The 24,931-nt window shown below is 46.7% G+C and overlaps 1 protein-coding gene across 1 annotated transcript; it reads right to left on the reverse strand.

Annotated features, from left to right (window-relative positions):
• Positions 1-14,088: 14,088 nt before the first annotated feature.
• Positions 14,089-22,150, reverse strand: LOC102144266 (zinc finger protein 532-like). Its single transcript, XM_065542841.2, is given in 8 exon segments — positions 14,089-18,007; positions 18,009-18,194; positions 18,197-18,987; positions 18,990-19,360; positions 19,641-20,206; positions 20,208-20,749; positions 20,752-21,072; positions 21,075-22,150. Coding segments are annotated over 8 exon segments (3,297 nt in total). The 5' UTR covers positions 21,520-22,150; the 3' UTR covers positions 14,089-17,932.
• Positions 22,151-24,931: the final 2,781 nt, after the last annotated feature.

The following is a 24,931-nucleotide window of genomic DNA, read 5'->3' on the forward strand; positions in this document are numbered from 1 at the left end:
TATAGAAATACTCTCTGAAGATGAGGGGAAGCAATTTTTTTTTTTTAAGACAGATTCTTGCTCTGTCGCCCAGGTTGGAGTGCAGTGGCACCATCTCGGCTCACTGCAAACTCCACCTCCTGGGTTCATGCCATTCTCCTGCCTCAGCCTCCCAAGCAACTGGGACTACAGGCACCTGCCACCGCGCCCAGCTAATTTTTTGTATTTTTAGTAAAGACGGGGTTTCACCATGTTAGCCAGGATGGTCTTGATCTCCTGACCTCGTGATCTGCCCGCCTCAGCCTCCCAAAGTGCTGGGATTACAGGCATGAGCCACCGCACCCAGCCGAAAGGAAGCAATTTTTAAGTGACCAAGAGTTAATTACCCTAGTAATTAACTGGGAATGGGTGGGAGCTGGAATTAACTAGAATTAACATTCCTAGTAATTAACTAGGAATGGGTAGGAGCTGGAATTTGGGGACAGAATTTGACATTTGGCAAGCCCCATAGTTGTGAAAATTTAAATCAAGAAATCTGTCTTGGTTCTTCTGCTCAGAACCTTAAATGGAAATACTTCAAATTAAAATAGTAAGAATTTTGACAACAAAAAATGTCTTCCTGGGGGTCATCTTGGGTATTTAGAATGACATCTACATGTGGTGAGAATAGGTTGAAGGGGAATGGGGCTTTGCATGAGAAGAAAAGGATGAGGGCCAGGCGCGGTGGCTCACACCTGTAATCCCAGCACTTTTGGAGGCCAAGGTGGGTGGATCACGAGGTCAGGAGATGGAGACCATCCTGGCTAACACAGTGAAACTCTGTCTCTACTAAAAATACAAAAAATTAGCTGGGCATGGTGGCAGGTGCCTGTAGTCCCAGCTACTTGGGAGGCTGAGGCAGAAGAATGGCATGAACCCGGGAGGCGGAGCTTGCAGTGAGCTGAAATCGTGCCACTGCACTCCAGCCTAGGAGATAGCGAGACTCCATCTCAAAAAAAAAAAAAAAAAAAAAAAAAGAGGAAGGGATTTTGAGCTGAGGAGAAACTTGGTAGCAAATTGAAGTGAGTCTGTAACTTGCCAGCCATTGAGTGCACCATCTTGGAAGTGGGTCTTCCGGCCTCAGTCAAACCTTCAGATGACTATAACCCCAGCTGGTGTCAGGACTACACTTGACTACATGGAAGATCCCGAGGCAGAACCCAACTAAGCCACTCCCAAATTTCTAAACTACAGAAACTATGAGATAACAAAGGATTATTGTTGTTTTAACCTAAAACAAACTAAGTATGGAACTTGAATCTAATACTGAAAAGAAAGGATAAATTCAACAGAAAAGAAAGGATATAGAATTCCATTTTGCTATACTCTGTTTCATGCAAACTAGATATGAATTTACACAAACTGGGTTAATTTAATACACAAATATAATTCATCAAACTATAAGGCATCGCTTTAGGATTAAGGTAGCAGATTTAAAACAGACTTCTGTTTATAAAAACTCAATTCATGTATCTGGAGACCACTCGGAACTCTATTTGCTGAGAGTTTTAGCCAATACATGTGATGGATGGGAGGGCAAGGCAGGAGGAAGACTCAGCCCTTGGCTGCCCAGCCTGGATCAGGCTGCTGCCTGGAGCACAGACACACAAAGCATTAGTGGCCACATGGAAACAGACTGCTTCTCTCATTCCTTTCTGCTCCCCTGTTTGGTGCCACTAACCTGGGTATCTCTCTCCGGTTAACAGGAAGAGAGAGAGTGTGTGCATGTGTGTGTGTGTACATGCATATACACACACACATACACATATGTATGCATGCATACAGAAGATTTCCATCAAGCATTCAGCCGTAATAACAACGCTGCAAACAAATCAGCCAGGTGTCGTCATCAAAATGAGGCCTAAGTGGCACAGCCCCGTGTGTCTCAGCCTATGGCATAGCGGGAGTTTCCTGACTCAGGAGTGGGAGGTGCAATTCATTACGAGGCCTTTACACATCACCTAATGTGACGAACCCTGCCCACGGCTGCCGAGACCCCGGAAAGCCACCTAATTTGAGGCCTCCTCCCCCACAACTGATTTAGTGAGTCATATTTTGTGCACGGAGCTATCACCTCAGGCCGTATCCCAAAGGTTTCTGTTAACAGGAAGGAAGAATATCAAGCCCTCTGTGCACAGGTGGACAAACTTTGAGACTGTGGCATTTACAGAAACAGCTGCTCCAGTGATCCCATCTCCACCTTCAGCTCAGCTGGAAATGGACTTCAACAGCTGCTCCAGTGATCCCATGTGCACCTTCAGCTCAGCTGGAAATGGACTTCAACAGCTGCTCCAGTGATCCCATGTGCACCTTCAGCTCAGTTGGAAACCGGACTTGGGGGATTAGAAGGGAAGACAGTTGGTGCCCCATTGGATTGTTACCTTCCCAACATGGGACAAGTCAGAGTTTCCACATAGCTGAAAGAGGAGGTGGTCTGATTTACAAAGACAGACGAGCCCCCAGCTTCCTGTTTGGCCATCGACAGGCTTCCTGTCCCCTCACTGAGGGTGCCTCTGTCCTGTCCCGGCACCGTTAAGGTGCAATGGGACCTTGGTCTAGGAGTGAAGGCGATGAGATGAAGGTGGTGGGGGGATGGAGTTAAATAAAAGGGGCTGTCTCTCACTTTGCTTTCTTCATCCTTCCCACTCCTTAAGAGAGTTGGATTTTTTCCCCTTGATAGAGTTATTCCTACAATCGGCCTGCAGGGAAAGGAAGATAGACAAAACAAGCAAACACAGTGTAAAATGACTCCCCTGGCCTGGCAACAATGATAACCCACACCATTGGCACCAGTATGTTCTCTTATTATTTTACAACAAAAGGGATTGCCTTTTGATGTAACCAAATATGGCATTTTAGAATCTTTTTGACAGGATTCAGTTTATCTTGCTGAGCTTAATTTTTTTTATTTTTTATGTATTCTAGGTCCAAGTTAATGTTTAAATGAGGCTGAGAAGGGGAAAGAGCTAGAGGAATAACTCTGGCTGTGCTCTGTGATGCTTCACAAGTGCAGCTGGAGGAAAGTGCCTGTCAGTGCAACCAAAACCACTTTTGATAGAACAAGAAGAACAGCCCAGCTCTTTGATCCATTTAAATAGGACCAACAGGTGCATATGAGAGAACTGGGTCAATGGGTTCTTAGTGTCACAGAAAATATGCTAAAAAAACAAAAACCAGCTTGGAGACCACTCTGTGTGTGTGTGTGTGTGTGTGTGTGTGTGTGTGTGTGTGTACCCTAGACTCTGTGAGTTTAAAATGAACCAAAAAGTAGGGCCAGGCACTGTGGCTTACACCTGTAATCACAGCACTTGGGAGGCTGAGATAGGCGGGTCACTTGAGGTCATGAGTTTGAGACCAGCCTGGCAAACATAGCAAAACCCTGTCTCTACTAAAAATATAAAAATTAGCTGGGCGTGGTGGCAGGCGCCTGTAATCCCAGCTACTCAGGAGGCTGAGGCAGGAGAATTGCTTGAACCTGGGAGGCAGAGGTCACAGTGAGCTGAGATCGTACCTCTGCACTCCAGCCTGGGAGACAGAGTGAGACTCCGTCTCAAAAAAATATGTATATAAATAAATAAATAAAATGAACCAAAAGGTAGAATACACAGGAGGTCTCATTACAGCACAGTAGCTTCAGCCTCTGTCACACTACGTCATCAGCTTATGGTCACTAACATCGTAATGTTCTCTCCTTTTCTGGATTTCTGTATTCCCCTCCACTCGGCTGTTTGTCTATTCATGCACCACTATCTATGACACTTAAAAAATTACCAACAGAGGCTTTAGAGTTTGTTATGATACTTAGTAGGCCTTTGTATTAGTCATATGCTATGGTTTGAATGTTTGGGTCCCACCAAAATTCAAGCGTACAAAGTTAATAACCCAGGCAATATTGCTAGGAAGTGGGGTCTTTGGGCAATAAGGTCATGAGGGTGCAGCTCTCATGAGTGGAATTTGTGTCCTGTTAATACAGGCTTCAGGCCGGGCGTGGTGGCTCAAGCCTGTAATCCCAGCACTTTGGGAGGCCGAGACGGGCGGATCACGAGGTTAGGAGATCGAGACCACCCTGGCTAACACGGTGAAACCCCGTCTCTACTAAAAATACAAGAAAATTAGCCGGGCGAGGTGGCGGGCACCTGTAGTCCCAGCTACTCGGGAGGCTGAGGCAGGAGAATGGCGTGAACCCGGGGGGGCGGAGCTTGCAGTGAGCCGAGATCGGGCCACTGCACTCCAGCCTGGGGCACAGAGCAAGACTCCGTCTCAAAAAAAAAAAAAAAAAAAAAAAAATACAGGCTTCAGTGGACTGCCAGGCCCTTTTGCTTTTCCATCTCTTCTACTATCATGTTCGTCTCTTTTGCCCCTTTGCCTTCTGCCATGTGAGAACAGAGCATTCAAGGCACCATCTTGGAAGCCAAGAGCAGGTCTCACCAGACACTGAATTTGCTGGCACCTTGATCTCGGACTTCTCAGCCTCTATAACTGTGAGAAATAAGCTTCTATTCCTTGTAAATTACTCAGTCTGAGATTTTGTTACAGCAGCAGAAACGGATAAGACTTCAGTGTTCTCCAAAGAAACAAAACCAAAATTGTACATATCATAGTACATACTTGTCTTAATATATCTATAGCCATGGCTATATTATCTACCTATGTACGTATGTATATATGTATGTATCTATCTATGAGATTTATTATAAGAGATTGACTTAAACAATTAGAGAGATTAAGAGGTTCAGTTGGTAGACTGGAGAACTTAGAAAGCTGATAGGGTTGTAAGTTCCATCTTAGTCTGAGACCGAAGTCATGAGAAGACCCATGTCCCAGCTTGAAGACAGTCAGGCAGAGGTGGGAACTCTCCTTTATTCCACCTTTTTGTTCTACTGAGGCCCTCAACAGGCTGGTTGAGACCCACTCACACTGGGGAGGGTGACCTGCTTCATGTATCTACACATTTAAATGTTAATTTCATCTGAAAACATCTTCACAGACACATCCAGAATAATGCCTAACCTGATATGTAGGCATCCTGTGGTCCAGTCAGGTTGACACACAAAATTAAACATCTCCATATCATGTTATTATTCTCATGTTCTTCACGGCATGGCTTTTCTAATATTGTTAAATAATATTTTCCAATTAAACATCATCAACTTGTCTAGCTCCAGATACAACATTGTTGGCATATTTATTGGATTATATTAAATGCCTCAATGCCTAAATCAAACTGTAATCTTTTGGATCATCTTATCCAAGAAGCAGGGCTGTCTTTTATTATGTTTTAATACCCTCATTCTTTATCACTCCCTAACCCAGCTTATCTTGCAGTCAGGCTACTCATATGTCTTGTGGTTTAGGAGAACAGAGAGTTCTAACCGCAGCGTTCAGATCAAATCCTCCAGCAAGCATTTATTTCCAAGAACAAAGCCTTCTTAATGAACATAGGTTTCCACCTCATACTGGGTTCTCTTACTTTAAATCTTTCCTGGTAGGAGCAGAAGAAGAAATGGAATCTAAGACCGAATGAATCCCCAACCGGGTGCCACCCTGGCCAGCCTTGCTTAGAAAAGCCGGAGAGCCAATGAAGTCCCCCATCATGGGCAGCTGTCAACATAGGACCTATTTCTAGAGGAAGTTTTCTCCTTTCACCTGCAGTCCCAGCTACTCCGGAGGCTGAGGTAGGAGGATTGCTTGAGCCCAGGAGATGGAGGCTGCAGCAAGTTGTGATGTCACTACTGCACTCCAGCCTGGGTGACAGAGTGAGACCCTGTCTCTTTTCCCTCAGAGATTGGTTTGCTATACCCAGAACTTTCCTGACGGGGTTAGTGTCATTGAGATTTTCCCTTACAGCTTTAGGGAGCATTATATAATTGTACACTGGTTCAGGCTTTCCCAGGACCACAACAGTATAAGACGGACTCCAGGCTCTCTGCAAGGCTTCTTGCTCCAAAAGCCCACTGTAGAAATTGTTGTTTAGCCCTAAAAAGTCAGAGACGCAAACTCTCTGTAGCTGGAAGATAATGAATTTCTGTGCCCTGTTTGTGGTAGTTTATCACAGCAGCCACAGGAAATTAATAGAGGTAGCGGGTGCCCTTCTGTTAAATCCTGCATCCTTTCATATCGTCAAAAGGCAAACAGTCATTGTTTTGTGAATTGGGGAAGGTGTTAGCTCTGTCCTCCTGAGGTTCGCTGCTCTTTGCATTAGGGAACTGTGGTGTTCTGAGCAGTGTTCCTCCACCGAGCGGTTTGGAGAGGACTGAGGCTCCTGAGGCCTCAGTGCCGTCTGGCTGCTACTATGTGCAAGCATGCCGTCCCCACACTCCTACCCCAACTCCAGGGACTTTCTTCTCCCATCCCCCACTGCTTTTAATGATGTGAGTAGTTATGGTTCTGTGGGAATACGAGAGCTATCTGAAGTATTGTGACTTCAAATAACTTCAGTTCAATTACAAGACCATGGTGACCACATTCTGAAAGATGAGTCTAAGATCCCGGGAGCACATTCATATGTTGTTATTATGCCACCTGGTGATCTTGAAACTTCTGCCGATGTGGGGGTGGGGTTGAGATCAGTGCCAATTTGACAACATTTACTACATTGAACCAGGTAGGCTTCCTCTATAGCAAGTTTGCACATGGACTATAGGCACAGAATGAAACTTAACCCAAAACATGGTATCTAGTTCCGTGAGTGGTATTTGGAGCCATCAGAGTGCTTCCCCTGGAGCACAGCATCCTGGCCTGGGGTTGCTCCTGTCTTGGCCACCTTTTCAGTGTGCTCACCAGGGAGCCAGGGGTTGGGTATCTTCCTTCTCCATCCTGAGAGTCAGAGGCTGCCATCTTCCCTCGTGGTGGTGGCACAACCTCTCCCCCAACCTGCAGGCCACCTGCAGGAGCCTCCTCTACAGGCCCCTGTTCCTCCACTATCCTCTTAGCCACTCCTGCGCCAGTTTTATCTTGTACTTTACTGCCTGTTGGGCACAATGTGCCATGGTCCCTGAGCACACCTGCACAAGTTTGCTGACCATGCCAGGAATGCAAGACCCTTCCTTCTCTTTGACAGAGCAGGAGCACTGCCATCTTGGACAAACACCACCATTCTAAGTCCCCCTTGATTAAAAAGCTGCCTAAATCTAGCCTCCAAACATTAGCCTAATGGCTAATGTCAGCATAACCAGAAACATTCTAACCCTGAGATAAACCCCTCTCTGGCCAGAAACATGCCAACCAGAGACATTTCAACCCCGCAATAGACTATCCCTCATATATAAATATTCAGAACCTATTATAAGCTCCCATCTTCCAAAACCCTTAAATATCCTTAGTCTGTAAGAGAGAATGTTCCTGACCGAGATTGGCTAGAAGTCCCTCTCGGGTTTATTCTCTGAAACAAACCTGTCTTTGACTGTTGAGACACTTTTAGTTTTTCTTTCCTCTTTCTTGAACTCTTATGCTCTTTACTTGGGCCATTTCTCAAGGTAGCGTGTGCAGTGAACATCCTTGAGAGAAAAGGTAACACTGGCCCCGGACAAAGAGCAGGCTTGCTTCCACTTGCCACAAAGGCAGTTGATTCTCCAAGCTCAATAATCCCCTCCTCTAACCCAACCTCTTGCATGGGCATCATCCACCCAAGCTCACCTGTTGCTCCCGTGGAACTTTAAAACAATCTATTACCCATTTTATTGACCTTTTTGGCTAAATGCATATAAATTATACATTTGAATCCACATTAATCTGTAAATTAATATGACTTTTAAACTTTTCTAGATAATGCAAATTTAAAATATCATAGTATACATTAGATACAACTTTATGGATGGGACACATGCAAATTATTTATTTTGTCATGCTGCTCATGTTCGTTTTTACAGAGCAGCAAGGACTTTACAATTCCGGAGTCCCAACAGAATATAGAAGACTAAGTAAGCAAATGTATCTCAACAGCAAATACTACACCTGCTTTAAGACACACCCTAACATATACATTTAAATAATCTTGACTGTAAAATGTTTATATAAATTAGCTACATTAGTAGCTGTCTTGGTTTGTGCTGCTATAACAAAATACCACAGACTGGTTAATTTATAAAGAATAGAAATCTATTTTTCACAGTCTGGAGTCTGGGAAATTCAAGATCAAGGCGCCAGTGGGTTTACTATCTGCTCTCTGCTTCCAAGATGGTGCCTTCTGAGACGAACGTTGCATAAGGCCTCTCTTACAAGGGCCTTAGTCTTATTTACAAGGAAGAAGCCCTCATGGCCTAATCCCTTCACAAAGAATCCCCTCTTAATACCATCACACTGGCAACACCTGAGTTTACAGGAAGACACATTCAACCATAGCAATAGTTCAAAGACGATTATAGAAAACCTAAAACGCATTTAAGACAATATCTCTCTACTATTAGACAAGCCCTGTTGTACAACATAAGCCAGTGTGATTTATATTAAATACCACAAAACACTGAGAATTATCATCAGTCTACTAATGGGACATATAAGAGCTGCCAGATATTCACTCTTTAAGCTAGTACGTTTACGTTAGGAATGTATTAGAATAGCAGAAAAAGAAACAGAAAATTCTGGCTATTACTTTTGCCATATACCACACTGATTTCTTCTTTAAAAAAAAAAAAAGTAAAAAAAGTCCTTTGTCTGTGACACACAAGTCTCATGTCTTCTACCAGCATCCAGAAACGGTCCCTGGCTGGCTTCCTGGGGTATAAGACCCTTTCTGGTTGCTGATAGTTTAGGCAGTGAGGATGGGAGATGAGGATATCGTGCATACAGTGAGGATACAGACGTGACTTTCTGAAGAGAGGGGACAAGGGCCATTGTGACATGGGTTAGGGGATGTGAGACGATTCCCCGGGATCTGATAACAAATGATGGACTAGGTTGGGGCTGAAGGGGGTCCTCCACTGCCTGCCTATTGGAGACTGAGACTGAGCAGTGGGAACTAGGATTGTGATAAGCTGCCCAAATGGTGCTCGGGGGTTGTTGTCTCTTCTGCAGGGAGGAGAAAGAGATGCTATTGTGTCCGTGAACAGCAAGCCTCAAGGTCCCAAGCAAAGGACATGTGACTGTGAAGTCAGAAGGTCCCCACCCCGAGCTCATGGACTTGCCAGACGCTGGGTTTGCACTGGGAGAGACATGCGAGATGGGGCGATGCCCACCCTAGAGTGAGAAGCCAAAGAAAAGCAGCCTCCCCACTCACCACAGCAGCCCCACGGGCTGGCATCTTCTCTCCCTGAGCTCCGGGTCCCCTGTGACTGTTGACACATCCCAAGTGTGCATGTTAAACTCCTCTGCCTGTGTTCCCACAGGAGGAAATGGGCCTGGCCAAAACCCTCTGTAGGAAGGGAAGCTAAAGGGATCTGTGAGTGTACCTTTTGGGCCAATTTGAAGTGCCACTCTTGTTGCTTCTAGACCCAAATCTAGAAATTGAGATGGTAAGGCCAAGGTAGGAGGATTGCTTGAGCCCAAGAGTTCCAGACCAGGCTGGGCAATGTGACAAAACCCTGTCTATAAAAAAACCCCAAAACCCAAAAAACCCACAGAAATTAGGTGGGTGTGGTGGTGTGTGCCTATAGTCCCAGCTCCTCGGAAGGCTAGAGTCAGAGGATTGCTTGAGCCCACGAGGTCAAGGCTACGGTGAGCCTTGATGGTGCCACTGCACACCAGCCTGGGCAACAGAGCGAGACCTTGTCTCAAGGAAGAAGAAGAAGAAAAAGAAGGAGGAGGAGGAGAAGGAGGAAGAGGAAATAATTAATGCGGTACATGCTTGAACATCCCAATCCCTACAGTGCCAGAGGGGATCCTCCCAGCTGGGGAGGAGCTCCAGGTGGAAGGCTGCAAGTGGGACAAGCTGCACTGCCACTTGCCCCTGGGGGCTGGGGCATACATTAAGATCCAGCAGAAGCCTCCCTGCCCTCTCATGTCCATACTTCCCACTGTACAGATACTGCCCTGCAGGTCAAGAGACAGTAGCTCCTTCTAAAAGAACCCAGTTGTGATGTTATCATGCCTCTATCAACAGGGGTGGCTGATACTTACCCACACATGAAGTTTCCCAGGACTGTGTGTGCATATACACTGCTTTTGAGCCTTCTAGCCCTTAAGAAAAACTTCTGTGCCTCTCACACCCACCTCCAAAAAGGAAGCCCAGTGCTCTGTAGGGGGATTCTTTGAACTGGAGACAGAAATATGCCCTCTTGGGCATTCTACTTGGTTCTTTATATCGTCTAACTCATAAACCAGCACCTCTAAGTGGGGTCCAATCCAGTGAGTGGCATAGGAAGCTGTCCAGTGAGCTGTGGCACCCCTCCGTACCTTTGGGTCTGCACAACTCTAATGTCCTCTTTAGTGAGATACGAGTTGCGTGACTGCTGGTCTTGCTGATCGAATTCTCTGGGGAAGGGAGGCAGTCTCCACTCAGAGGCACACATTGACACTTTGGATTCATTGATTTCCTGACATAGCTACTAAGTGCACCCCTCTTTAAAAGGGGGGCAGCCATTAGCCTTCTACTGAGCTCTTATGAAAGCTGAACATCTGATGCACGAATCCTTGTTACTCTCGAGCTAATGTACCCATTATGCCAATGTTGATGGGTGGGTCAACTTGGACTTGGTCTCTGGCAAGGGCATTGCCCAGCAGTCCTTGCTGGTCATGAGGGGAGGGTATGTTTGAAGACACAACCAGCATGCCCCTAGCGTCACCTCAGTTTTGCATGAAAGGATGGCAGCTGCCCCTTTGAAAGTGTGCAGTGTTGGGTCAATATGGCTCAGCCATTGTCCCCCCCAGCTGACCTAGTCAGCAAATAGAGGCTACCCAGGGATAGCCATGACCTTGGAGGCTGAGGACCTTGCAGCTGGGAAGACCCTGGGATTCCTGACAGTGCAGGCTGCCTGCTGCCTGCATCCCTTGCAGTGGGCAGTCAGTCCTCTCTAGAAGCAGGTTCTGCGGCTGCATCTACCACCGCGAGGGGTTGGGCTGCTATGGAACCTGGGTGCTGACTGAGGCATCAAACGCCCATTAGGAATAGGTAAATATGAGACCCTTATGAAAGCTCTCTGCTCAGCTGAGTTCCTGATGGAAGCGCTATCTGGAGGGCCCCTGTGTAATTCCACTTCTGCTGCCCATGCAGGACGTGTTCTTGGTTTTCTCTATGTGACAAATCACGTTTCCTATAGGGCCTACCCTACTGTAGCTTCATAAACATTGATGGCAAAGGAAGTAGAATTCATGCAAAAAATCCTTTTATGTGTTTTTAAAAGGAAAACAAATCATTACATGAGAAATCTGGAGTTCTACTGTGAATCAGGAATTATGAAAGCTGCCACTTCACTAAACAATGCTTTTGACTGCAAATATCAGCATGCAAACTTTCACTTAAAAAGTGGGGAAAATATAGGATCTCTGAATGCAAATTTGAGAGGTAAAGTGGGCCTCAGACATGAGAATCATGGTTCAGTTTGTTCCATCCATGAAAACAGAGTACAATCAGTCCCCTCTTTGAGAAAAAAGCATGGATCAGAAACATGACTCCCTCCCTGAAGGAGGGAACCACCTTCTAGTCAAGGGGAAGCAAGGAAGGAAGCCGCCCAGCCTTACAGTTATTCAGAGCTTGTGTTTATGCTAACACAAGAGGCTAACTCCACAACCTAGTGAACAAAATAAAACTTTGGCAGGCCCACCACTCAGTCTGCAGCAGAGGACTCGAGACATATGTGATATGTTTTGGATCTAGTCCGTCCCACGGACAGTTTTTCTGGTATCCTCCATATGACAAAAATACATGAGTGCTGTGTTAGCTTCCTATGGCTGCCATAACAAATTGCAATAAACTTCGTGGCTTTAAAACACACCTGGATTACCTGACAGTTCTGGAGGCCAACACAGGCCTCATTAGATTAAAATGGAGGTTTCCGCAGGGCTGCAGGCCTTTCTGGAGGCTCTAGGGGAGAATCTGTCCCCATGACATTTTTAGGTCTAGAGGCTGCCCACATTCCTTGACTGGTGTCCTTCCTCCGTCTTCCAAGCCAGTAGCGCTGCCTCCCTCTGCCTTTGTCCACAGTCACACCCTGTGTAGCTCTCATCTCCTCCCTCGTCCACTGTTTGTTTGTTTGTTTCTGAGACAGAATCTCACTCTGTTGCCCCAGCTGGAGTGCAGTGACACAATCATGGCTCACTGTAGTCTTGACTTCCCAGGCTCAGGCAATCCTCCTACCTCAGCCTCCCCAGTAGCTGGGACTAGAGGCATGCACCACCATGCTCAGCTAATTTTTGTATTTTTTTGTAGACATGGGTTTCACCATATTGCCCAGGCTGGTCTCGAACTCCTGAGCTCAAGCAATTCACCTGCCTCGGCCTCCCAACTCTTGAACTCAAGCAATTCACCTGCCTCGGCCTCCCAAAGTGCTAGGATGACAGCATAAGTCACTGTGTCCTGCCCCACTTGTAAGGATCCATGTATTACATTGGGCCCATCCAGATAACCCACGATTGTCTCCCTATGTGCATATTGGCAACCTCCATTCCCCTTCACCTGTAACACAATCCCGAATTCTGGAGATTAGGTCCTGGACATCTTTGGGAGGCCATGATTCTGCCTGCCTCATTTTACCCATTCAAATGTCATCTTCAGTCATGAGGACATCAAGGTTTGTAAGACATGTTTTCGGTCATTGTGAAAAGTCACAGCCCAAGCTCGGATCCTCCAGGAGTGCTGGCTTCCAGTCCAGATGTGATTGAACTGTACACAAATTTACCAAGCCTTCCGCATCCCCTCCACCTCCGTCCCTTCTTCAAGCTAAACCCTTCCCTTCTCTGAGGCTGAGTCGCAGCGGCCTCTGGGGTTTTGAAGTAGTGGGAGTTCTGCTGTCTTCCACACACTGGAGTTAGGAAGCCTCTGTTCTTCACGAAGCCTGGAATGCCCAGAGAGCTTTGTTCTTTCACACATTCTCCGCCTCTGCTGAATCCGACACTGCTTCCCTTTGAGGTGCCAAGGGGGCTGCAGCATCGCTGGAGTCCCCTCAACAGCGACTCGAAGAAGAAAAGAGGGACAATCTCTTTCAGAAGTGAGAAAACTCTCCCCAGTTCTCTTCCCACCGGTCAGCCGACTTCCCCTGACTGGCCGGATGGGGTCACATGGCCATTACTAAGCCAATCACCGTCAAAGAAATGTGATTGCTATGCTTGGCTTGATAATTGTCTTTGTCTCAGACCCTGAGACAAGGGCTTGGCTGCCATACGCTTCTTTTTTTTTTTGATATGGAGTCTTGCTCTGTTGCCCAGGCTGGAGTGCAGTGGTGCAATCTCAACTCACTGCAACCTCCACCTCCCAGGTTCAAGTGATTCTCCTGCCTCAGCCTCCCAAGTAGCTGGGACTACAGGCATGTGCCACCAAGCCCAGCTAATTTTTTGTATTTTTAGTAGAGACAGGGTTTTGCCATGTTGGACAGACTGGTTTTGAACTCCTGACCTCAGGAGATCCGCCTGCCTCAACCTCTCAAAGTGCTGGGATTACAGGCATGAGCCACAGCACCTGGCCTCTATGTGTTTTTGGGAAGCGATCCCAGGAAGGAAGATTGAGGGAGGGAGGCAGACCTATTACAGGGTGCACTCAGGAGCACGTTGCCCGTGCGAGCAGCTGGGTGTCTCCCTGGGGACCCTCTGAGGAACTGTGTAGAATATGGCTCAGAACTGACCTGCCAAGAAACATGGAATACGGGCTATTTATCCATAACTCTGTACCCTTAAGGGCATTTAATCCTTGTCACTTCCAGGCCAGGCTAAGTAAACTGTCCCCCACCCCACCTCACCCCAGTGTGATAAAAATAGGCAGAGCCACAGACAGAGGCAGGACGTAGACAGGGAAGCTTCTAGTGTGCATGTGGACTGTCCGCTATAGCATGGGGTGGACTCAAGGTGGCTGAGAGGACATGGGGCAGGGCACCAACCTCACTGACGCCAGGACCTCCCTGACTACAACATGGGTAGAGAGGACAGCTTAGCCTCAGGACAAACAAACCCACCTAGGATTGGTGTCTCCTCCTGGCACTGCTTCTGGGAAGCACTTCAGAGTTTCAAAGTTGTATTGGTAAGCGTCCGCAGTGAGAACATGGGACTTAACATGTGGCTTAGTGGGCACATAGACCAGTCAGCCTGAAGGCTGACTGATTGAATTTGGAAATCGACAAGGTAATTCACTGCGGGAGGAAATGCTGGCCAAAGCGTTCCCAGCAACTGTGTGTGATGGGCAGGGCCAGAGGCCCCCCACCCACGAAGGCATGGTCATGCAGTGTTACAGGGACCCTCCTCTCCTTGGCTCATAATCACTCTGCCCTGACAGCAGCTGGGCGCTGGGCCCAGGTTTATCCCTCGGGGGGAAGAAGACCAGGTAGGCGGAGACTTCACTCCTCTGGGGCTGCTCCAAAGAATGGTGACTCTGACCTTGGAGGACACACGAAGACTTGGGGCTGGAGGAAAACTTCCCAAAAAGGCTTGGATTGGCAATAGGAGCCTGACTTCTGCTTGTTTATACAAATAGAAATAAAAGCCGTTTTTAAAACATCCCCTGCAGTTTCACCCAAAGTCAACTATTAGTGGACTTGAAGAGGGCAGGAGGTGAAGCATGTGTGTAGGAATTCCACTCACAGCCCCCAGCCCAGAGTTTTCCTGAAGTCCAGGCTGAGTCGAATGTGAAGCGACAATCAACTAAGGGGCTCTCCATTCACAGGGAAGCCAGCTTCTCTTCCTGGGGTGATTTCAGTGTGTACTTACTAGACCGAAGACTAATATCCCAGGTGGGCTGCTTTCAAACTCATTGAGCCATGAAACCCGAGGACTAAGCTCTGATTTTTTTTATCTTGCCCAAATTCTAACGGGTCTGGGGAGTCATGCGCTACAAACCGTACATTCTCATCAGATGGGTTTTATTTAATCCTGTGTATCGTGACTTACTTTCCAATCTGACTCTGGCATAACAAAGGAAAAAAATCAAAAAGTTTTGCCACAAAACATGTTTCTCTGCCATATCTTAAAATTGCCCTGCAAATTCTCTTGCGGGAAAAATCCACATTCTGTAGAGAATCCCCTTTCCCCTTTGTTTTCCCTCCTTTCTTTCCGGATCCTGGAGATAATCAACTAAGAGACAGGTACCCTTTTAGGTTCAATAAGAAACATTTTACAATCTGCTCTCTCTGAAGTCTTCTATCTGAAAGATTCGTCTGCACAATACAACTTGGTCTCCACAATCCTTTATCTTAACCTGAACATTCCTTTCCATGGATCCCAGGTCTTCAGATAAACTCAACCAATTGTCAACCAGAAAATAATTAAATTTACCTATAGCCTGGAAGCTCCCCACTGCTTTGAGTTGGCTTGCCTTTCTGAACCAAACCAATGTATTTCTTTTCTTTTCTTTTCTTTTTTTTGCCAAATGTCCCACATTTATTTACATATGAAATGTGTTTCATATAGTTATGATGGATGGAGTGTATAACACCTGACAGCAGCAAGACCTTTCGAGGAACCGAACGTTGACTACAGTATATCATGCAAGTCTCTATATATACACAAAATAATTCCTTTTCTTAAAAAAAAAGTACAAAACATGTTCAGGGATAAATACAAAATATAAAATGCGAAATAAAACACAAAACAAAACCAAAAAATAGAACTGTCTCAGAGGACTGTAAACGGAAGGGACCGAAGAGTTCCTCTGCTGCATTTTAATAGAGCAGAACTACGGACATTAAATATACTTCTTGAAATGGCTGAACTAAACCCGGGTGGCTCAGTGCTTAAGGGAACCGCCAATTGCAACACACAGGCGGCTGCACCGATAAGTCGGTGGTTGACGTTGTGCCTCCCAAAAGACAAGTACCAGAATGTCAGGCCTCTGAGCCCAAGCTAAGCCATCATATCCCCTGTGACCTGCATGTACACATCCAGACGACCTGAAGCAACTGAAGATCCACAAAAGAAGTGAAAATAGCCTTAACTGACGACATTCCACCATTGTGATTTGTTCCTGCCCCACCCTAACTGATACGATATATTCTCCCCCGCCTTTAAGAAGGTACTTTGTAATATTCTCTCCCCGCCCTTGAGAAGGTACTTTGTTCGCCTATCCCAAACCTGTAAGAACTAATGATAATCCCACCACCCTTTGCTGACTCTCTTTTCGGACTCAGCCCGCCTGCACCCAGGTGAAACCAACAGCCTTGTTGCTCACACAAAGTCTGTTTGCTGGTCTCCTCACACGGACGCGCGTGACACACAACGTTTGGCAGCCGCACACCGAACGGGAAACGCCAACTCTTTTGACAGCAAAGGGTTAAGTCAACTGATTGTATTTTTTCTGTCAAGAGCCAGAGAAATACTTGATGTTCTTAGTTGCGTTTCTGTAATAGTTAATAAATGGCATGACAAAAACCTGACTATATAAATCTATTGGTCTAACTACGTATTTGTAACTTAGTAGTCCAGCCATTTCGTTACTTTCCCGCCTTGCGCTCTTAAAGCCAGCCTTGCAGATCTGCCCAGAAAACCAGCCTCATGTTTTTTTCCTTTAGAATAGCCTTCCCCATTCCTCAAAATGGAATTGAGGAAATCAGCATTCCTTAGTAGATTCCTGGCTTCAGTTTTTATCCACAACTGGGAAAGGAGCGACCTGCAAGGCTGCTTTAAACACCCTTTGGCGTGGCCTGAAGGCAAAGCTGCACCCACACTGGAGTGCCGTTGTCTCAAACTCACTCCCTCAGGGCAGGCATATCCAGGAAGTGCTAAGACACTTAAAAGTTCCTAGTGTTTCTGAGACCCACAATTACTTACGATTTATGTAGTGAATTCTAAAAATTGAAAACACTTAAAAAAGGCATTATTTTAGCCTGTCTTTAGTTAACCCATTCAAAATCCAAACATACAAAATGGTTTATTTGAATTCAGAACTGCCCCTGTTACTAAGAACTCTGTTTTAAAGAAACAGTACCAAAAGAAAAATTCTAACCCAAAACAACTAAAATCGTTTTCCACTAAATACTGACACAAACGTGTAGCAAAGAGTATAAAAAGTTATTCATTTAAATATATATAAACTCTTTGAAACTCAAATACTGTTTAAATTAATACTTATTGAGAATATATACGATGAGGTGAAGAAGGAAGGTATGTTGAAAGAGAATATATTGCAACAGCCTACACAGTACTGTTAACTCTATTATACTGCAAACTTTTTGTAACAAAAATGTCTTTTTTATTCCAATGTGGACAGGGATTTTCCTCATGGAGCATCTGTGGCTGTTTCTCGGCTGAGCTCATCCTTTTGGATTTGATGAATCCAAAAAATACTCACATGCGTGTGTTCACATGTGAGTATTTAAGGCAGCTTCAGTTTCAAAAGTTTTTGTGCACACTTTGCATTTCTGTCTGACACGGCGCCATTGGGGGATTCATCCTCGTGGCTGGGTTTGTTCTCCTGTTGGTTATTGTCCCCAGCCCCATTTTGCTTGGACACTGGCTGAGGTTCCTTTAACTTGTGTACGATGAAGAGGTGCCTGGACAGGGAGACGTGAGACGTGTAGCAGAGGCCATACTCCTGGCACTGGTAGGAAGAACCATCGGATTTGTGCTGAGGGATGTGTTTGTGGAACTGCAGCAGGTTTTCGGTGGTGAAGCCACACACGACACACCTGTGAACCTGCAAAACATTGATTTTCAGCTTTTTCAGTGGTTGAGTGATGGCTCCTCGGGGAGGCCTGAACTCCAGAACTGGTTCTTCCAACTTCCGCTTGGGACTGGGGACCTTGGTGTCTTCTTTTATTTCTGCTTCCTCCTCCTTGGTGGCGTGTCATTTCTTTCATGGCAGGGTCCTTAATGCCGTGCACCAGCTGGACGTGCTTCTCCAACATCAATCATTTGGTAAAGGTACTTCTGGAGTCCGGGCAGTGTGAGCAGGCGTACACTTTCCTGATGACTCTGTATTTGATCCGGTTGTGCCGGCGCAGGCTGTGGGACGAGCTGAAAGGCTTGTCACACTGGCGGCAGGGGTGTTTCTTCACTTGCTTCCCGTGCTCCTTCCTTGCGTGGGATATGTACACATCTCTCTGCATGAACAGGCGGTCACACTCCCAACACGTCCACCCAGGCCTGGACACTTTCTTGGTTTCCATTGGTTTTTTTTCACAGGAGATGGAGATTTCTTTTCCAATTTCTCTTTCCCATACATGGATTTGGTGTCCTCTTTGTTCTGATTTGCTGAATTTTGAGTTGCAGGCTTAATGCTCAAAGGCAAGTTTATACCCAAGTTTGGAGGCCCTTCAATACTTTTCAATGTTCCGTGCACAGACTTGATATGGTCCATCATAAGTTGCTTCTGTGCATATAAAAGAGAACAGTCTGGACACTTGAAAACAGACACCTTCTGGTTTTCAATGTGTTGGTAAAAGTGGTGATACAGCAAGGTTTGCAGGGTGAACACGGTGTCGCACATGGAACACTTACATATTATTTTTGGTTCTTCTATCTTGATGCCAGGATGCTGTGTGTAGGTGTGGGAATGTGTGCTTGGGGCAGACTTAAATGCCATTGGACAAATATGACACTTATTGAAGACTTCACAGTGAGAACCTTGAATGTGAGACTTCAGAGCAGCCCCATCAGAGTATACAACATTGCAATGCACACATCGAAAACCAACGCTTCTCGTGTAGTGCAGACAGTTCTTGGTGACGTGAGTCTGGAAGTGCACAGACCTGCCGATGGCCCCGCACTCAGGGCAAGTGTAGGGAGATTTGTGCTGATGGATTCTTCGGTGTGATGCATAACTGCACCGGTTAGGAAGCAGCATCTGGCAGATGGTGCAAGTCTTTTGTCCACTCGTATCTGCAGCCTGCTGGAAATGTGTAGCCAGTGACGTCTCGTCCGGGAAGACTTCATTACACTCCAAACGTTTTAGACTATGTCACACAGTTTGGAGGGGTCTTCATCTAGGGGCATGGCTGCGATGATGGGAGTGCTTGAAGGAGCCAATATGACTGTCCCAGTTATGCCAGACTGAATTTTTGCGACAGTGTGTGTGCCGGCTCCCACATGGCTCTGAAGAGTGGAAGTTGAAGTGGAAGTATTGCTTGATGGAGAAACTGTCATTTGATCTGCTGGGACTGGCTTTAAAATTAAGTGAGAGCACTGCATTACCACCCCTTTCTCCTTATGCCCACGGGCATAGGAAAGGAGGCTGCATTTGTTGTAAAAAATGAGGTTGTTTGTACAATGGTTGCACATTACTTTGATGCACACGATCCATCTGTCGCAGCTCTGGGTCAGACTCTTTTCTTTTCTTTTCTTTTTTTTGAGACAGAGTCTTGCCTTGTCACCCGGGCTGGAGTGCAGTGGCGGGATCTCGGCTCACTGCAAGCTCCGTCTCCCGGGTTCACGCCATTCTCCTGCCTCAGCCTCCCGAGTAGCTGGGACTACAGGAGCCTACCATCACGCCCGGCTAATTTTTTGTATATATATATATATTTTTTTTTTTTAGTAGAGACGGGTTTCACCATGTTAACCAGGATGATCTCAATCTCCTGACCTCATGATCCACCTGCCTTGGTCTCCCAAAGTGCTGTGCACAGGAGTCCCCACACTCCAAGCACCTGTACCCAAGCATCGGTAACGTGATCCCTGCATTGGCAGGAGGACTGAGGTTTGGGATGTAAACAGGGACTGGATTGACACTGCTTGGCACCTTGTTGAAAGCTTCCACCACAGAATTCTGCAAGGACGACACCACCTGGACTTGAGACATCTTTTGGGGAGGGGTTTTCGAGGCTGCTGCATTGATTATTACCTGTTTTATTTGTTGCTGAGGTTTGGTTAGCACTTGGCAGAGTTCAGAGGTGGCCTGGGCACCCTGAGGCAAAAGGTTAAGGTTGGCAAGGTGCACAGTCTTTGGCAGGAGTTTGGCGTTGGCCAGGCTGGATGCTGGCACCACGACAATTTGCTGCTGGATGGCATTGTTGGCTTTAATGATGGCACTGATGGCACTCTGGACAGAGGCAGCAGATATGAGTGTGGCTTTCACCGTGGTGTTGTTAGTAAGCTTCAAATTAATGACTTGGGATCCTGCTGTCTTCACAGAAGACACTGGGAGGAAAGTAGTAGCCACAGGCTTGATTGTGACCTGTTTTGGGGGTGAGCTCTGCAGGGGAAACTGCATTGGTCATGACCACGGACTGAGGAGGTGCCTTGGGGAGAGAGGAAAGGATGGCGGCTGATGCTGGAGATGACAGAAGGGATGTCACAGAGGCCATCACGGATGCTGTCTGCTCGGAAGGTTTCTTCCCAGAGTCAAGATCCACTTCTGGCAATACCCTGGTCACTGTTCTCTTGATTTCTGCAGAAGATGTCTTAATGGTTTTTATGTGGACTTTGGGGATTGCTGATGTGGACCCTGTGGGAGAGGACGGGGAGCCCTTGCTGCTGTTCTCCCTTGAGATGCTTCTGGGACTATTCGGTGGCTTTGGGGATGGTTTTTTGGTCCCGTCGATGAGATTCTGGGATTCAGGAGACTTGTTGGTGGCTCTCGGACTGTCGTTTACTTCTTTTGGTAATGGGGAAGATTCCCTGGAATTGGCCACTGGTTCTTTGCAAGAGTCTGAAGCCGCCTTTTTAGCACTGAGAGCCGCGATAGCAGCAATACAGGATGAGAGCTTGGAGGATGACTTTGTCTTTGTGGCTCAATGCCGTGGAGGCCGGTGTCCTTCTTCTCGGAGCTCAGCTTCCCATCCAGGACTCTGTTTTCCAGCACCTTGTCAGAGTTTTCCTTCAACTTATCCTCTGCTTTTCTGACTTTAAAAGGTTCATAAACACTCAGGTTTATAGAATTGGCTTTGGCTTCTCTCTTAACAATTTTGTTTTTCTCTATATTGCCTGACGTAGAGAGTCCAGTTTTGCTGGAGTTTTCCCCTCTGAGTGCCTTCAGCTTATTGCAGTCCTGCTGGGGAGGCGACCCCGTCAACACCTTCGGCCTGAAGCTTGATTGCACGTCCTCCTTGTCGGGGGTTCATCCACCTCCATCTTCTCATTGTCATCAAACTCTTCAGCACTGGAGATCGGGCTAAACTGGCTGAACGTCGCGTCTTTCAGAGTCACCTGGGAGGCAGGCATGTCTCCTTTCAAGGACTTCGCTCCATCTTTACCGTAACTGTAAAGAGAGGACGCTGTGAGAAACCCATTATGTCGGCCATTGCTGGTGGTTGTAACCGTCTTTCTCCCGCCCTCCGAGGAGCCGACATTCCTAACATTCTTGAAGATCATGCTGACATCCACGTTGGAAGACGATGGTGTGTGGGAGTCATCCTCTCCGTGAGCATTCTGCTTCATGTGGCTTTCGTGGTCATCGCGTCCATTCTCAATAGCTGCTTTAGGATCAGCCATATCTGGGATGTCAAATGCTGCCAGGGGGTCATCAAAGTCTGGGGTCTTCCTATCCCCCATGGTCATGAATTTGAGGAGATGTTCTTGTGAAACTTGACCTTTTGGAAAGAGCTTAGATTACTGTCACACAGCTGCATTATCAGCAAACGAGAAAGGGTTAAAAGCAGCCCCAGTCAACAGGCCTTTTGGCCTTCATAATAGTCAGAAGCATCCCCGACACCCTTTAGTAGCTTCTAAAAGAAAAAGCACAAAACAGAACATACCCCCTTCCCGGGGCTGGCCTTCACGGCAGTCAAGCCTGGGCGTTTGGGCCGCAGCTGGGATGGCCTTTGTTCAGTGTAGCGCTGCCCAGGGCTGCTGCTGTGGCTACTGCTGCTGTCGACGGAGCAGCGGTGGCGGCGGCGGCGGCGGCGGGGGCTTCCATGTGACAGGCCTGTCATCTGCGACCCCACTGCCGGGGTCTGTGTGTGCGTGTGCGGTGGAGCGGCCTCGCCGCTGCCTCCCAAACCAATGCATTTCTTAAATGTATTTGACTGATGTCTCCTGCCTCCCTAAAATCTATAAAACCAAGCTGTACCCCGACCGCCTCGGGCACATGTTCTCAGGACCTCCTGGGGGCTGTGTCATGGGCCATGGCCACTCATATTTGGCTCAGAATAAATCCCTTCAAATATTGTACAGAGTCTGACTCTTTTTGGTGACAGAGCCTTTCTTCAGTGCATGCGTTCTCTAGAGGATGTCGGGGCAGAGCCCAGTGACAGGTGTGGGGCTCAGAGGCTGAGCTGCCTTTTCCTCCCTCTGCTGGGTAACAAGGAGCCCTAAAGCATGCTGGCTCATGTGAGTGACTGCCTCATGAATATTGAATTTATTCTCTCCTCCATGTGGCCACAATCCCCACGGGGACTTTTCTGAGGTGAGGAGGCCCTGAGAGCTGTGTATCTCCTCTTGATCAACAGCACAACACAGCTTTCTATAGAAATGCTTCGGGAAGGGAAGAACTGGGCTCAACTGGTATCTTCTCCATGGTGTAAACTGCCTACTTCAAAAAATAATAAACATATTTCCCTCACCACTTCCACCCCAGCTGTGCCCCTGCACACTAATAGAAGTTCACAACAAAGTTGTTAGTTCCCTTCTTGGTCTTTGGAAGATTTTGAGGCAGCCTCTCAGAAAACAAGACAATAAAATAATTGTTGTAATAAAACCTGTATGCGCTTCAGGAGACTTATCAGAATGTCTGGCAGGAATAATTGCTTTTCTGAAAATATAATTATTTTTTCAGCTCACCGCCATGGTTACTTCTCTTCCCAAGTTCCAAGAAGCCTGGTAACTCCTCCCCACACTAAGAAGTACAAAGGAAATAAGGTCAGGGGCATCCAAGCAGACCCTGTGAACAGCAAGAGCCCATACTGTGCTGAGGGGGCTGTTACTGCCATTGCTGGTCACGTAGAGGTGTTGTGTTCAGGCCGCACCCACGTAGGGGTGCCTAACTCCAGTAAACTCATTTTGGTCTAAAAGAACCATAATTTTATATTCCTCATGACCATGGGAAGCCAGTGTTCACTCCCGGTATGGAAAAATCAGCTGACTCCTACTCCTCGGGTTGGTCGGTTGGTTTCTGCTTGGGAGCTAAATGCCTTTTATTTTCTGAGTTCCCTCCTGTAGGTACGAGGACAACAACCAATGTAGCGGCAGGTCCTGTTTATGCCCCAGGCACCCAAGCTGAGATAATGTTCTCCAGAAACTGAGAACATTCTTGCTGGCTGAGGCCCTAATTAGAGATTAGGACATGCCTTACAGACCTGTTGTTCTAACAAACAGCTTGCCGGCAGCCTAGTTCGCAGGGTTTGCAGAGCTAAAGGAGCTCTTAATGAATCAGAGAATTTAACACATTGAATCTTTGTTTGTAAAATGATGGGCTTGTTGTTTTTGAACTAATCACATCTGCACAGGGGTCTTTAAGACAATAAAAGCGGACAGTTTAAAGAAGTAAAAGGAAAGAAACAGATCTACTGATACTCAACAACAAACTGAAAACTGTTTTGTGTTAGAGGTCATTAGAGCTGGCTCCAAGGAAAGAGAATAAAAATTTACCCAAATACAGCTTTTCCTTCATCTCATCTGTGTCTATATCCTCTAGTCTGTGTGAACATTGATTTCAAACATTTCTCGTAAGGTGCAAACCCCACCGTTAGGAACCGTGCTCCGCTCAATACATTTACACCCTGACCCCCATGTGATGGTAGTTGGAGAGGGGTCTTTGGGAGTGATTAGGGTTAGAAGAAGTCATCATATGATTGAGTTATGATTAGTGTCCTTATAAGAAGAGACACTGGAGAGCTTGCTAGAGCCGGTTGACTGTGACCTGAGGAACCAAGGATGTCCAGTGTCCCCGGGGGCAACAGATGCCACAGTGGGGAGTGTGCTGCAGGAGGGCAGGGGCAGCCAGCTGCATACGGAGCCCTTCCTTGGACTTGCGTGACCCTGCTGTGCAGCTTGCCTCTGCTGTTGAACGCTCCAACACTCACTTTGTGACAGGTCGTCCCCGAGAAAACAACCTGGGAAGCCTCTAACCTGGGGAAAACCCCGCGCTTATTTTATTATAACGTCAAAATCCAATGTTTATGCACTAGGTTTTTGAGCTCTCAAATCTCCAGTGCAATAAATCCCATCACAGAGGCTTTAAGTCCCCTGCAGGTTGATTCTGTGACTAATTTCCCAATTGTTTCTTTGAGCAGGAGACCGCCCTGCAGGGATCAGTCTGGGCACGGCTCTCCTGCGGTCTGTACTGATGGCTCCCGAGGCTGTGTCTGAGCGGAGAAGGAAAAACTTGAAGTGTCGGCAGAACGCTGGAGACTCTGTCACCTGCTGCTCCACACTGACTGGAGTGAGGTGGTTCGACAAGGAGAGATCTGTGGGCACAGACCTTCTTCTGGCGGGACAGGGGAGGGAGAGACAAAAAGGAAATTAGCCACAAGCCATGGTAATATAAGAATACTCATCACAGCATTTGTTTCAAATAATAGGAAAAAGGTAGAAGCGACTTTAATATTAACCACTAGAGAATTAGGTGAACTGTCACAGAATAATACGTATAATGAAATGCCATGAAGTCATCGTTGTGTGTGTGTGCATGTGTGTGTGCACCCGTCTGTGCATGTGTGTGTGCGCATGAGTGTGTGTGCGTGTGTGTGCATGTATGTGCGTGCGTGTGTATGTGTGTGCATGTGTGTGCGTGCGTGTGTGCATGCATGTGTGCACCTATGTGTATACATTGTAAGAAATGAGGACTACAATTTGTTTATACTAAAAGCAATTCATAAAACAAGAATTTGGAGTGTGAGATCGCTTTTGCTTTTCAGTACATATTTATACATGCAGGCTCGCCAGTCCTAGATTACAAAGCAAGACATGAAGGTGCCAAAGCGTGTCTCTATGTGTTAAGATTCCAGGTAACTTTATCTGTTCACTTTAATAT

This window comes from Macaca fascicularis, chromosome 3, assembly GCF_037993035.2.
Source record: "Macaca fascicularis isolate 582-1 chromosome 3, T2T-MFA8v1.1".
In the NCBI taxonomy this organism is placed as follows: Eukaryota; Metazoa; Chordata; class Mammalia; order Primates; family Cercopithecidae; genus Macaca; species Macaca fascicularis.